At 42.3% G+C, this 16,094-nt stretch overlaps 1 protein-coding gene across 1 annotated transcript in view; it reads right to left on the bottom strand.

Moving 5' to 3' along the window:
- The window catches only part of LOC120931996, a 91,664-nt gene that overhangs the window by 32,377 nt on the left and 43,193 nt on the right, over positions 1 to 16,094 (bottom strand). Inside the window, exons 4-5 of the mRNA XM_040344044.1 lie at positions 10,125 to 10,169; positions 51 to 95 (exon numbers count right to left, since the gene is read on the bottom strand). Of these exons, the coding sequence (XP_040199978.1) occupies positions 51 to 95; positions 10,125 to 10,169 (90 nt within the window). The remainder of the gene's footprint in view (positions 1 to 50; positions 96 to 10,124; positions 10,170 to 16,094) is intronic.

Here is a 16,094-nt window from a genome sequence, read left to right as displayed (position 1 = left end):
GGGGCATTTGAACATGAAATACCTTAGCCAAAATTTTCGATAGTGCTTACCTTCTCAGATTTTTCTCTACTTTCAAATATTCCTCTGCAACCTTTCTGCAAAATATAGGAAAGATTACCATTATATTAATCAATAATATACTTTCAAAGAACAGCTACATAATCAAATCCTACCCTAATTTGGTTTATAAAAGCTGTACCAGATATTGAGCACCCTATTGTTCCCGGACAATAATAGGTCAGGTACTGTACATGTGATATTAACTGGCACACTGTCAACAGCTTCTGGGCCACCACTGGGTTTCTGAGCCTGAGGCCCCATACACACCATAGAATCTATCCGCAGATAAATCCCATCAAATGGGTTTCTGCGGATAGATCCTATGGTGTGTACACGCCAGCGGATCTTTATCCGCAGATAAATCTCCCCTGGGATGGATTTCCAGCAGATGGATATTTGCTGACATGCTCAACAAATCCATCTGCTGGAATCCATTCCAACGGATGGATCCGCTCGTCTGTACAGACTTACCGGATCCATCCGTCCAAAGGGATTCCCCGCACGCGTCGTAATGATTTGACGCATGCGTGGAATTCCTTATATGACAGCGTCGCGCCCGTCGCCGCGTCATAATAGCGGCGACGGCGCGACACGTCATCTGCAGAGGATTTCAGCGCGGATTTCAATGCGATGGTGTGTACACGCCATTGCATAGAAATCTTCTGAGATCCTCGAGAGGATTTATCCGCGGATACGGTCCGCTGGACCGTATCTGCGGATAAATCCTCTTGTGTGTATGGGGCCTCAGGATGTACACTGCTGTTCTAAAGACTCCAAAAAAGAGTTATTACATACAGTATTTACTTTTTTAATTGTGTATTTTATATCACAAATCGTTTATGGTCAATAACAGCACAATTATCTATCTATCTATCTATCTATCTATCTATCTATCTATCTATCTATCTATCTATCTATCTTTCTATCTATCTATCTATCTATCTATCTATCTATCTATCTATCTATCTATCTATCTATCTATCTATCTATCTATCTATCTATCTATCTATCTATCTTTCTATCTATCTATCTATCTATCTATCTATCTATCTATCTATCTATCTATCTATCTATCTATCTATATCTATAGCTATATATATCTATATCTATAGATATATAGATATAGATATATCTACAGTACAGACCAAAAGTTTGGACACACCTTCTCATTCAAAGAGTTTTCTTTATTTTCATGACTATGAAAATTGTAGATTCACACTGAAGGCATCACAACTATGAATTAACACATGTGGAATTATACATAACAAAAAAGTGTGAAACAACTGAAAATATATTTCATATTCTAGGTTCTTCAAAGTAGCCACCTTTTGCTTTGATTACTGCTTGGCACACTCTTGGCATTCTCTTGATGAGCTTCAAGAGGTAGTCACCTGGCGCAGCACCCCATCACTCTCCTTCTTGGTCAAATAGCCCTTACACAGCCTGGAGGTGTGTTTGGGGTCATTGTCCTGATGGATGGAATAGTATACCGCTGCAAGATGCTGTGGTAGCCATGCTGGTTCAGTATGCCTTCAATTTTGAATAAATCCCCAACAGTGTCAACAGCAAAGCACCCCCACACCATCACACCTCCTCCTCCATGCTTCACGGTGGGAACCAGGCATGTAGAGTCCATCCGTTCACCTTTTCTGCGTCGCACAAAGACACGGGGGTTGGAACCAAAGATCTCAAGTTTGGACTCAGACCAAAGCACAGATTTCCACTGGTCTAATGTCCATTCCTTGTGTTCTTTAGCCCAAACAAGTCTCTTCTGCTTGTTTCCTTTCTTTAGCAGTGGTTTCCTAGCAGATATTCTACCATGAAGGCCTGATTCACACAGTCTCCTCTTAACAGTTCTAGAGATGTATCTGCTGCAAAAGGTGGCTACTTTGAAGAACCTAGAATATGAAATTTATTTTCAGTTGTTTCACACTTTTTTGTTATGTATAATTCCACATGTGTTAATTCATAGTTTTGATGCCTTCAGTGTGAATCTACAATTTTCATAGTCATGAAAATAAAGAAAACTCTTTGAATGAGAAGGTGTGTCCAAACTTTTGGTCTGTACTGTATATATATATATATATATATATATATATATATATATATATATATATATATATATATATATATATATATATATATATAGTATTTCACAAAAGTGAGTACACCCCTCACTTTTTTTTTATTAGATATTTTGTTATATCTTTTCATGTGACAACACTGAAGAAATTACACTTTGCTACAATGTAATGTAGTGAGTGTACAGCTTGTATAGCAGTTTAAATTGGCTGTCCCCTTAAAATAGCTCAACACACAGCCATTAATGTCTAAACCACTGCCAACAAAAGTGAGTACACCCCTAAGTGAAAATGTCCTAATTGGGCCTAATTAGCCATTTTCCTTCTTTAATGTCATGTGACTCATTAGTGTTACAAAGTCTCAGGTGTGAATGGAGAGCAGGTGTTTTAAATGTGGTGTTATCACTCTCACTCTCTCATACTGGTCACTGGAAGTACAACATGGCACCTTATGGCAAAGAACTCTCTGAGGATCTGAAAAAAAGAATTGTTGCTCTACAGAAAGATGGTCTAGGCTATAATAAGATTGCCAAGACCCTGAAACTGAGCTGCAGCACGGTGGCCAAGACCATACAGCGGTTTAACAGGACAGGTTCCACTCAGAACAGGCCTTGCTATGGTTGACCAAAGAAGTTGAGTGCACATGCTCTGCATCATATCCAGAGGTTGTCTTTGGAAAAAAGATGTATGAGTGCTGCCAGCATTGCTGCAGAGGTTGAAGGGGTGTGGGGTCACCCTGTCAGTGCTCAGACCATTATCCATACACTGCATCAAATTGGTCTGCATGCCTGTCATTCCCAGAAGGAAGCCTCTTCTAAAGATGATGCACAAAAAAGCCTGCAAACAGTTTGCTAAAGACAAGCAGACTAAGGATATGGATTACTGGAACCATGTCCTATGGTCTGATGAGACCAAGATAACCATATTTGGTTCAGATGGTGTCAAGCGTGTGTGGCAGCAACCAGGTGAGGAGTACAAAGACAAGTGTGTCTTGTCTAAAGCCAAGCATGGTGGTGGGAGTGTCATGGTCTGGGGCTGCATGAGTGCTGCCAGCACTGGGGAGCTACATTTCACTGATGGTACCATGAATGCCAACATGTACTGTGACATACTGAAGCAGAGCATGATTCCCTACCTTCGGAGACTGGGCCACAGGGCAGTATTCCAACATGATAACAACCCCAAACACACCTCCAAGACGACCACTGCCTTGCTAAAGAAACTGAGGGTAAAGGTGATGGACTGGCCAAGCATGTCACCAGACCTAAACACTATTGAGCAATAGTGGGGCATCCTCAAACAGAAAGTGGAGGAGCGCAAGGTCTCTAACATCCGCCAGCTCCATTATGTTGCCATGGAGGAGTGGAAGATAACTCCAGTGGCAACCTGTGAAGCTCTGATGAACTCCATGTCCAAGAGGGTTAAGGGAGTGCTGGAAGATAATGGACATTTTCACTTAGGGGTGTACTCACTTTTGTTGCCAGCGGTTTAGACATTAAAGGCTGTGAGCTGAGTTATTTTAAGGGGACAGCAAATTTGCACTGTTATACAAGCTGTACACTAACTACCGTATATACTTGAGTATAAGCTGAGTTTTTCAGCCCTTTTTTTGGGCTGAAACTGACCCCCTCGGCTTATACTCGAGTCAGTACCCTGCCCATTGCAGAATCCGATCTGTGTACCCAAGTCTGTGACATAAACGGCGGCTGTGCAGTTTTAAAAAATCGCGCTCCTCCTTGTGCTGTTCCATGATAGACAGAACACTCGGTTTCCCAGCAAACACTGTGTTCAGTGTTCCGCCTATCACGATCGCCCTCTCGTTCTCTCGTCTATCACGAACGAGAGGGCGATCGTGATAGGCTGAACACTGGACACAGTATTTTCTGGGAGACGGAGTGTTCCACCTATCACGGAACAGCACAAGGAGGAGCGCGATTTTTTAAAACTGCACGGCGGCCGTCTGTGTACACAGATCGGATTCTGCAATGGGCACGGTGAGGTCAGGCTGCAATGGGCACGGTGAGGTCAGGCTGCAATGGGCACAGTGAGGTCAGGCTGCAATGGGCACGGTGAGGTCAGGCTGCAATGGGCACGGTGAGGTCAGGCTGCAATGGGCACGGTGAGGTCAGGCTGCAATGGGCACAGTGAGGTCTGGCTGCAATGGGCACAGTGAGGTCTGGCTGCAATGGGCACAGTGAGGTCAGGCTGCAATGGGCACAGTGAGGTCAGGCTGCAATGGGCACAGTGATGTCAGGCTGCAAATGGGCATTGTTGACCCTTATTTCCGCTTACAGTAGCTGCTGCATTCTCACCCTCGGCTTATACTCGAGTCAATACGTTTTCCCAGTTTTTTTGTGGTAAAATTAGGTCCTCGGCTTATACTCGGGTCGGCTTATACTCAAGTATATACAGTACTTTATATTGTAGCAAAGTGTCATATGAAAATATATAATAAAATATTTACAAAAATGTGAGGGGTGTACTCACTTTTGTAAGATACTGTATATATAAAACCATGACATTCCATGGATCCCTGCTGTGTCCTGGAGTCAAGTGCTGGAACAAGACCCAGATCAGGTCTGTTACTGTCTGGGGGGGGGGGGGGTGATTTTCTTGCTGAGTGGCATATTTCTTCCCAGAAGTGGAAGAACAAGTTATTCTTCCCCTCTCTTACACACTCAAGCACTAATGCATTATTCAACCCACTTTACTCACACCAATGTTTTATTTTCTCTCTTACAATTGATAACAATTATTAATTTTCCCCCACAGCTTTTACAAGTGCACTCCCCCTGCTAACACCAATATTTTATCTCTCCCCTGACTAAGGTAGTTATTGTCCTAACAGTTGCTGTGTGGTTTCCAGCTATCTTAGTGATGTTCTTTGTTAAAGTGGTTGTAAACCCTTACATATACCCAGTAAAGTGACTGGACCTAGATGATACACAGAGATTAAACATATCCTCCAACATAAGTTGTACTGTTTATCTGCTGTCTTCTCTTCTCTACACCTGTTCAAAGTTACAACAATGTCATACTGCTACCCCTTATGTTGTCTAGGTGAAAACATTCTATTTGCTTTTTTTTGGTTCATTCCTGATGGTGAGATTCTTCATTTGTTGCACGTTCTATCTAACGACTACTGTAGTTATTGGCGTATAACACTCACTTTTCTACCCTAAAAATGGAGGGTAAACTGTGCCTGTGTGTTATACGCAGGGGGCTGTGGAAAGATTTTTTCCTGAAACTTCCCTCTTAAAGTTGGGGTGCGTGTTATACGTCTGTGCGTGTTATGTGTCGATAAATACGGTATATATTCTATAACATAAAAATAAACAGTTCTTGATGTGGTGGATTTAATTATTTGTTCCATACTGCATTAGGGTGTTTGGGCTTTTGATAGCTGGGATTTATCTAGTGTAACTTTATAGTTTTTAATATGAATCGTGTGACACAGGCATGATTTGTTTATGCTTTTCATAGTTTTTCCCTTTTGATCCCGTATGTCTTATTTATGAATTTTTTATTTTATTATTGAATTGTCTGCTGTGATTTGATGGCTGTGGCTCCACCTACTTATTAAACTTGATATGAATCACATTGATTACTAGGAATTTTGCTTACATGGAAATGTTTATATTTATCCTTCTTTAATATTGTTACAGTATACAGTATAAATTTATTTCAGTAATTCAATAAAAAAATTGAAACTCATATATATTTTAGATGCGTGACACACAGAATAATATATTTCAAGCATTTATTTCTTTTAATTTTGATGATTAATGCAGCGTACACACGGTCGTTTTTCGGCATGAAAAAAAGCGAAATTTTTCAGCATGTCCAAAAAACGAAGTTTTTCCAACTTCTTCATTAAAAACGATGTTGCCCACACACCATAATTTTTTTAAAATTATGAACAAAGCGCGGTGACGTACAACACGTACGATGGCACTCTGAAGGGGAAGTTCTATTCGCCTTTGGGCTGCTTTTAGCTGATTCCGTGTTAGTAAAAGACGATTCGCGCTTTTTTGTCTGTTACAGCGTGATGAATGTGCTTACTCCATTATGAATGGTAGTTTTACCTGAATGAGCGCTCCCATCTCATAACTCGCTTCTGTGCATGCGCGGGTTTAAAACGTCGTTTTAGCCCACACACGATCATTTTTTACAACCCGAAAAACGACATTTTAAAAAACGACATTAAAAAATGCAGCATGTTCGAATTTTTTTTTTGTCGTTTTTCAGAAGCCGAAAAACTATGTGAAGCCCACACACGATAATTTTTTACAACCCGAAAAACGACATTTTAAAAAACGACATTAAAAAATGCAGCATGTTCGAAAAAATTTGTTGTCGTTTTTCAGAAGCCGAAAAACGATGTGAAGCCCACACACAATGGGCCAGATTCACGTAGAATCGCGGCGGCGTAACGTATCGTAGATACGTTACACCGCCGCAAGTTTTCATCTCAAGTGCCTGATTCACAAAGCACTTGCAATGAAAACCTACACCGGCGGCCTCCGGCGTAAGCCCGCGTAATTCAAAGGGGCGTGTGCCATTTAAATTAGGAGCGCTCCTGCGCCGGACCTACTGCGCATGCTCCGTTTTGAAATTCCCGCCGTGCTTTGCGTGAAGTGACATCATTTTTTCGAACGGCGACGTGCGTAGCGTACTTTCATATTCCCGGACGTCTTACGCAAGAAGAAAAAAATTTGAAATTCGACGAGGGAACGACGGCCATACTTTATACAGCACATACGTGTGCTGTGTAAAGTTAAGGCAGCAAAAACGACGACTAACTTTGCGACGGGAAACTTGACTAGCAACAACGTAGCGAACGCGAAAAACCGTTGTGGATCGCCGTAACTACTAATTTGCATACCCGACGCTGGTTTACGACGCGAACTCCCCCCGGCGGCGGCCGAGGTATTGCATCCTAAGATCCGACAGTGTAAAACAATTACACCTGTCGGATCTTAGGGATATCTATGCGTAACTGGTTCTATGAATCAGTCGCATAGATAGAACAACAGATACGACGGCGTATCAGGCGATACGCCGTCGTATCTGTTCTGTGAATCTGGCCCTATGATTTTAAATTACGTTTTTAAAAATGTAGTTTTTTTTCATGCCGAAAAACGACCGTGTGTACGCGGCATAAACCCAAAATTCAGTATCTCAGAAAATTTGAATATTACATAATACCAATAAAAAAAGAAGATTTTTTAATACAGAAATGTTGGCTTACTGAAAAGTATATCCATTGATAGTGGCTTTCAGCTCATTTGCATTGTTGGGTCTGGTATCTCTCATCTTCCTCTTAACAATAACCCACAGATTCTCTATGGGGTTTAGGTCAGGCGAGTTTGTTGGCCAATCAAACACAGTGATACCATGATCATTAAACCAGGTATTGGTGGGCAGGTGCCAAGTCCTGCTGGAAAATAAAATCAGTATCTCCATGACGCTGGTCAGCAGAGGGAAGCATGAAGTGCTTTAGAATTTCCTGTATTAAAAATCAACATTTCTGTATTAAAAATCCTTTTTTTTTTTTTATTAGTCTTATGTAAATATTCAAATTTTCTGAAATACTGAATTTTGGGTTTTGACTAGCTGTAAGCCATAATCATCAAAAATAAATGCATAAAATATATCACTCTGTGTGCAACGCATCTATATAAAATATATGAGTTTCACTTTTTTGGATTGAATTACTGAAATAAACATTTTGATGATATTAAAATTATATGAGATGCACCAGTGCATCAGTGTGGTCACACCTTTAGATGTGTACTGCACCTTCTTTCTAGCTGCAGTGCCCAGGGTTATCCCAGATCTTTCTCAATCTTACAGAAACAAAAGAAAGAAATAAAGCGCATGTGCCCTAGTGTAATACTTTTAATATATAAAAATATAAAAATAAATGCACTCACATGGAGTTTGTATTGTGTAGGCATATCAATACAGCATACAAGTCCCATGCTCATGCCTTTGCGCCTCAGGTGGAGGAAATCTCCACTGGCACATACTGGGGTAGATTCACATACATCGGCGCATTAATCCGCCGGGCGTAGCGTATCTAAGATACACTACGCCGCCGTAACTTATCTTTTTTTTTTCGAATCCTCAAAGAATTTGCGCCGTAAGTTACGGCGGCGTAGTGTATATTTGGCGGCGTAATGGCGCGGCATTCAAATCTCTGTGATGGGGGCGTGTTTTATGTAAATATGTCGTGACCCAACGTAAACAACGTTTTTTTTAAACTGCGCATGCGCCGTCTGTGGGGGTATCCCAGTGCGCATGCTCGAAATGAAACCGGAACAAGCCAATGTTTAAGACGGTGACGTCATTCTACGCAAATCCCTATACGCGAACGACTTATGCAAACGACGTAAAAAAATCAAAATGCAAGGCGGGAATGATGGCCATACTAGAGTCAGAGTCAGGACGCTCTCTATGTTGCAGATAGAGAAAGGAACTGTGTGTCAGTGGGCGTCCTGACTTTCCTGTAGTCCAAGGAAGGGGGCGAGCGCGACACTCCACACCAGGGAGAAAGCCTTGCATTACTGTGTGTAGTTACAGACAGAAGAACAGGAAGTGAGGATTTCTCAGAAGAAATAAGGACATTTAAAAGCAAAATGGAAGGATGAGGTAAGTGAAGGAGGACTGCACTAAGGTAAAGGAAGCTATTTAGGGGAAAAAATTGTACCTTTACAACCCCTTTAAGTGGTTAAATGAAAGAGATAAAAGTAGAGTTGCAGGTGGGGCAGAGTTGTGACATGTGTGCAGTGCTGGGCAGCAAGAGACTGTGTAAACTCTGCCAGCACACCATGCTTGTATCTGCCTGTTAATACCAGTGACGTCAACCACAAGAGGACAGATATACGACTGTTCATAGAAACGGCTGTCCCGGCTGGTGGATTTCACAGGAAATAGGTGCCGTCCCAATGAAAAAACTCAACCCATTCTTTTATTTTATGGAACACGGCAACAAGTAGGGTGAAATAAAGACTTTTTCTTCTATGTAGATTTCAGCTTTATCAATACCTTGTTTTAATGCATAAAAAACAGACTTGCTATTACAAGTCTATTTTTCAGATGAGATTGGCAAAAGCTGCAATCAAGGTCACGTGTGTCACAAAGATACCAAGAAATGAAGGAGATGCAATAGACTGTGGGCAAGATCCACAAACGAATTACGCCGGCGTATCTATTGATACGCTGCGTAATTTTTAAAGTTCCTGTGGCGTTTCTGTCGAATTCCGCGTTGAGTATGCAAATTAGCTAGATACGGCGATCCACGAACGTACGTCCAGCCGGCGCATTTTTTTTACGTTGTTTGCGTTCGGCTTTTTCCGGGGCGTATAGTTACCCCTGCTATATGAGGCGTATCCTATGTTAAGTATGGCCGTCGTTCCCGCGTCTAATTTTGAAAATGTTACGTCGTTTGCGTAAGTCGTTTGCGAATAGGGCTTTGCGTAGAATGACGTCACCGTCGTAAACATTGGCTTGTTCCGGTTTCATTTCGAGCATGCGCACTGGGATACCCCCCACGGACGGCGCATGCGCAGTTGAAAAAAAACGTCATTTACGTCGGGTCAAGACGTATTTACATAAAACACGCCCCCATCACATCCATTTGAATTGCGCGCCCTTACGCCGCCAAAGTTACACTACGCCGCCGTAACTTACGGCGCGCATTCTTTGAGGATACAAAAAAAAAAGTAAGTTACGGATGCGTAGTGTATCAGAGATATGCTACGCCCGACGGAAATATGCGCCAGGGTACGTGGATCTGGCCCTGTGTATTCTAGGAGTAGTGGGAATGTTGTAATAGAAGTCCTATTCGTGTTAAAACTCCTGATCTGAAAACATGCTCTGGGTTATTTACTCAGAATATAACAAAGCCACTGGTAAGAGAATATATCACTGTGCAATCTTTGCAAAGTTATACTGTAACCAGGGTGTTTCATCACTTACCTTCATTGGCTGTGTTGTATTTTTGAATATTTCTTGACATGCTTCCTTTAATATAAGATTGTAAAGCTGATTAGAATTTAAACACTCCTAGTCAACAGTTTTATTAAAACAGTGAATTATTTCATTTTGACTTCAAGCATATATAGAATTATATTATTTAACACAATTTCTAATTACTAGCAATTAGTTGAACACAATTGAAATAACACACATTTTTTAGCAGTATGATGTAATTTATTAGACTGCAAATATAAGTATGCTTGTATTTATTATAATAGAGTAATAAATAAATGTACACACATTTGCAATGTAGAAAATTATTAAAGGAGTTCTCTGACCTAAAACTTTTAACCCCCGCTGTGCCCGGGCTGTAAAAATATACAAAATAAACTGTCACTTACCTGCCTACGATCCCCCGTTGTTCCGATATCGCCGTCCCGTTCTCCGGTCCCGGGCCCCTTCCGCTTCCTGTGTGTCGGTGACTCATAGTGCGCTCAGCCTATCAGCGGCCGCAGCAATGTCCCGTCGCGGCCGCTGATAGGCTGAGCGCACTATGAGTCACCGACACACAGGAAGCGGAAGAGACCGGGACCGGAGAACGGGACGGCGATATCGGAACAACGGGGGATCGTAGGCAGGTAAGTGAAAGTTTATTTTGTATATTTTTACAGCCCGGGCACAGCGGGGGTTAAAAGTTTTAGGTCAGAGAACTCCTTTAACTAAGGAAAGGTGAAAGGGAGTAGCTGCTCCAGGTGGGAACCCAGATGAATATCCTCCGTTGCAGACTCAGGTGCAGGCAATGCACTTAGCAAAGCAGGAACAAAAATTGTCTCTGGACAGCCGCACTCTGAACAAGTTGTAGCCTTTAAAAAAAAGGGACAGCACTACAAGTCACAGCAACATAAAATGAAACCCGACTGCTGACGCGTTTCGCACTGAAACTAGTGCTTAGTCATATGACTAAGCATTAGTTTCAGTGCGAAACGTGCCAGTGTCAGGTTTTATTTTATGTTGCTGTGACTTGTAGTGCTGTCCCTTTTTTTTAAAGGCTACAACTTGTTCAGAGTGCGGCTGTCCAGAGACAATTTTTGTTCCTGCTTAACTAAGGAAAGGTGATAGTATCTAAAGTTGTTCTAAAGCCTTAAGGTTTTTTATCTTAAAGCATTCTATGTAGTTATTACACGTTACAACCCAGGTATGCAGAATACCATCTCTGAACCCACAACAAATCGAACCTTGAAGAAGATGGGCTACAGCAGTAGAAGACCGCATCGGGTGACACTCCTGTCAGCTAAGAACAAGAAACTGAGGCTACAATTCGCACAAGCTCACCAAAATTGGACAATAGAAGATTGGAAAAACTTTGCCTGGTCTGATGAGTCTCAATTTCAGCTGTAACTTTCAGATGGTAGGGTCAGAATTGCATGGATCCATCCTGCTTTGTATCAACGGTTCTGGCTAGTGGTGTAATAGTGTGGGGGATATTTTCTTGGCACACTTCTAAATGCCACGGTCTAAGTATTGTTGCTGACCATGTCCATCCCTTTATGACTACAGTGTACCCATCTTCTGATGGCTACTTCCAGCAGAGTAATGCACCATGTCATGAAGCTCAAATCATCTCACCACTGGTTCTTGAACATGACAATGACGTCACTTTACACCAATGGCCTCCACAGTCACCAGATTTCAATCCAACAGAGCACCTTTGGGATGTGGTGGAACAGAAGATTTGCATCATGGATGTGCAGCTGGCAAATCTGGCACCATGTTGAATCCATGCCACGAATAATTACCAAAGTGTACCTATTAAAGTGGCTGGTGAGTGTACATCTTTTCAAACAGTGGACTTTAAAGCAGTATTAAACCCAAAAGCAAGCATTTAATATATTGCAGTTTACCAATTCTTAGGCCCCGTACACACGAGAGAATCTATCTGCTGGAATTGATCTGCGGATCAGTTCCAGCGGATAGATCCGCTGGTGTGTACAACCCAGCGGATATTTTTCCGCGGATTTTTTTCGGGCCGACCGATTTCCAGCGGATAAAAATTTCTTAGCATGCTAAGAAATCTATCCGCTGGAATCGGCTCCAGCGGATCGATCCGGTGGTCTGTACAGACTCACCGGATCGATCCGTCCGAACCCATCCCTCGCATGCGTCGTAATGATTCGACGCATGCGTGGATATCCTTATATGACAGCGTCACGCACGTCGCCGCGTCATCATCGTGGCGACGGCGCGACACGTCACCGCGGATGGAATTCCGCAGGGATTTTGATCTCCTGGTTAGTACAACCAGGAGATCAAAATCCGCCAGAGGATTTATCCGCGGATACGGTCCGGAGGACCGTTTCCGCGGATAAATCCTCTCGTGTGTACCCGGCATTAGATGTGATGGCTATATTAGTTTCCTTTTTAGACTTTCTTTCCTTTGTTTTCATCTGGTGATCCAGCCAGCAAGTCTGTTGTTTTTCAAAAGCATAAGTTCTCTAGCAGACTGTGGGGCAGATCCTCAAAGACATTACGCCGGCGTATCTGTTGATACGCCACGTAATTGAAAATTTGGCGCGTCGTATCTTTTGGTTGGTATCCACCAAACAGATACGACGGCATCTGTCTTAGATCCGACAGGCGTACGCCTTAGTACGCCGTCGGATCTAAGATGCAATTTTCCGGCGGCCGCTGGGTGGCGTTTCAGTCGTTTTCCGCGTCGAGTATGCAAATTAGCTATTTCCGACGATCCACGAACGTACAAGCGGCTGTCGCATTTTGTTACGTTGTTTTTGTTCAGCTTTTTCCGGCGCATAGTTAAAGCTGCTATTTGGTGGCGTACTCAATGTTAATGGCCGTCGTTCCCGCGTATAATTTTAAATATTCTACGTCGTTTGCGTAAGTCGTCCGTGAATGGGGCTGGACGCCATTTACGTTCACGTCAAACCAATGACGTCCTTGCGACATCATTTAGCGCAATGCACAGCGGTAAATTTAGGGACGTCGCATGCGCAGTTCGTTCGGCGTGGGGACGCGCTTCATTTAAATGAAACACACCCCCTACTCGCCTCATTTGAATTCCCCGCTGTTACGCCGCGAGCGATACACTACGCCGCCGTAACTTACGGCACAAATTCTTTCTGGATTCGAAACAAAGCCAGGTAAGGTACGGCGGCGTAGTGTATCTCAGATATGCTGCGCTAATGCAATTGTACGTGAATCTGCCCCTGTATCAGTTTTCTTAGATGAGACAATCCATTTACCAATGGCACAGGTGATTTAATGTATTAGCTTTTATTTACTTATGTAAGAATTTTATCCCAAAAGGACAAATAAACTGTTGCTGTAACTTCTTATAAAGTGTAAGCTAGAGTTTGGCCTCAATTTGTTATTGTATTCAAATCTGCTAATACATTTAACACTCTACTCCCCCCAGACTGACGGTGATGCTCATATCTCATATGCGCTACGCCGACGTAAGATAGAGAGGCAAGACCAGTATTCACAAAGCACTTGCTCCCTAAGTTACGGCAGCGTAGCGTAAATGGGCCGGCGTAAGCCCGCCTAATTCAAATTTGGAAGGTAGTGGGCGTGTTGTATTAAAATTAACCGTGACCCCATGTAAATGAATGGCCGAACGAACGGCGCATGCGCACGCATGCTCAGAATCACGTCGCATATACTCCCTAACATACGACGGCTCAATGCGTACAACATGAACGTAACCTACGCACAGCCCCATTCACGTACGACTTACGCAAACGACGTAAAATCCGACGGCTGTTTCGACGTCCATACCCTAACATAACTTACCCCTGCTTTATGAGGGATAACTTTGCACCGGACGTACGCCTTACGTAAACACCGTAGCTTACTGCGACGGGCGCAAGTACGTTCGTGAATCGGCGTATCTAGGTCATTTACATATTTGACGCGTAAATCAATGGAAGCGCCACTAGCGTCCAGCGTAAATATGCACCCAAGATACGACGGCGTAGGAGACTTACGTCGGACGGATGGAGGCAGAATTCAGGCGTATCTGGTTTTAAGAATACGGCGCATAGATATGACGGCGCATCCTAGAACTTACACGGCGTATAAGAAGATACGTCGGCGTAAGTCGTTCGTGAATCTGGGCCTATATTGTTAAAGTTAAAGTGGAGGTTCACCCTAAAAACAAGTATTTACCATTAAATCCAGCATACTGCCGACATGTACAGTATGCTGTTTTTTTTTTTGCTTTACATACCGTAGTATAGGTATTTCTTCCCCCGGTTTCCGGGTAGTGAATCCCGCGGGACTGGGCGTTCCTATTTGAGACTAAGTGATTGACATGATGACAAAAGCTTTCCACTGCGCATAATGCGCGCCACGAGTTGCCGAAAGAAGCCGAACTGCGAGTCGGCGCTATACGGCGCCTGCACACCGACGTTCGGCTTTTTTCGGAAAATGGTGACGTGCCTTTTGCGCCGGGGGGCAAGCTTTTGTCATCAGTCAATCACTTAGTCCCGAATAGGAACGCCCAGTCCCGCGGGATTCCCTACCCAGAAGCTGGGGGAAGAAATACCTATACTACAGTATGTAAAGCGGAAAAAAAAAAACTGCATACTGTACATGTCGGCAGTATGCTGGATTTAATGGTGAATACTTGTTTTTAGGGTGAACCTCCACTTTAAACTACATAAGGAAAAAACATAAATGGATTTAGTCAAATATATATTTTTATTTTTTTTATTATTTTATATCTGTTTTTTTTTTTAAGGTATTTAACACATATTTACTATTGGTTTGACAGAGCATTATGGATCTTTAAAAAAGTTAATGCAGCATAAGCTGTTTGCCTTCAGACTTTTTCTTTCTGACTAAACTCTATACAGCCCCTCTGAACAGAACAAGCCAGGAGGGGGAGAAAGGGGATGAGTCACTTCTCTGACACATTCAGTTGTGTGTGTAAATAAATCAGTGAACATGTGAAAAGGAATCCAAAGTTTTACCTGCTGTCTGAAAACATAAATACACTATACACATATACTATATTTTAGATATATTTTAATTAAAACATCTGGGTAACAATGACCATAAAGTGATTTAATTTAACGTAGGTTGTAAAAACAAACTGCATACTGGAAAGATAAAAACATTTTCTTTAAAGAGCAGATTGTTCAATGACGAAGGATGCTCTCCAAGACTGGGGGTGGGGGTATTATATTGAATTAGGAATGTTACAAATCAACTAAATGCAAACTTCTTGAAAAATACATTCCCATGAGCAATACATTTTAAAGGCTAAGCAAAACCAATGTGGCCCATGTCCAATGTTAAAAAAAAACTATTATGAATAACAAACAAGCATTTAACAAATACAGCGCCTTGAAAAAGTATTCATACCCCTTGAAATTTCCACATTTTGTCACGTTACAACCAAAAATGTAAATGTATTTTATTGAGATTTTATGTGATAAACCAACACAAAGCGGCACATAATTGTGAAGTGGAAGGAAATTGATAAATGGTTTTCAATATTTTTTACAAATAAAGTCAATACTTTGTAGAACCACCTTACAATTACAATCGCAAGTCTTTTTGGGGATGTCTCTACCAGCTTTGTGTCAGTACTAGGATCCCTTTAGCAGGGCTCAAAATTTCAAGTCCTGAGCTACTAGCCAGGCCTCAAGAGTTACTCGCCACCAGTTTTCCCACCTAATTCATACACTGCCCTGCGCCTAATTGCACCCGTAAACACGCCCTTGTAAATTATCTCATGGAATGACAATGTTTTATGCAGAATCAAGTTACAAAATTAAATATTACCAACAACAACTTTACCAAAATAGACAGGGCACTGGGGGCAGACCAGAGGGACAGGGCACTGGGGGCAGACCAGAGGGACAAGGCACTAGAACTGGGTCTCTTCCCCATTCTCTTGCTGTGTCCTCTGCAACTCCCATCCATCCTCTCTCTCTCTCCCATTCATCT

This window comes from Rana temporaria, chromosome 3, assembly GCF_905171775.1.
Source record: "Rana temporaria chromosome 3, aRanTem1.1, whole genome shotgun sequence".
In the NCBI taxonomy this organism is placed as follows: Eukaryota; Metazoa; Chordata; class Amphibia; order Anura; family Ranidae; genus Rana; species Rana temporaria.
This window is presented reverse-complemented; position numbering and strand designations above follow the sequence as displayed.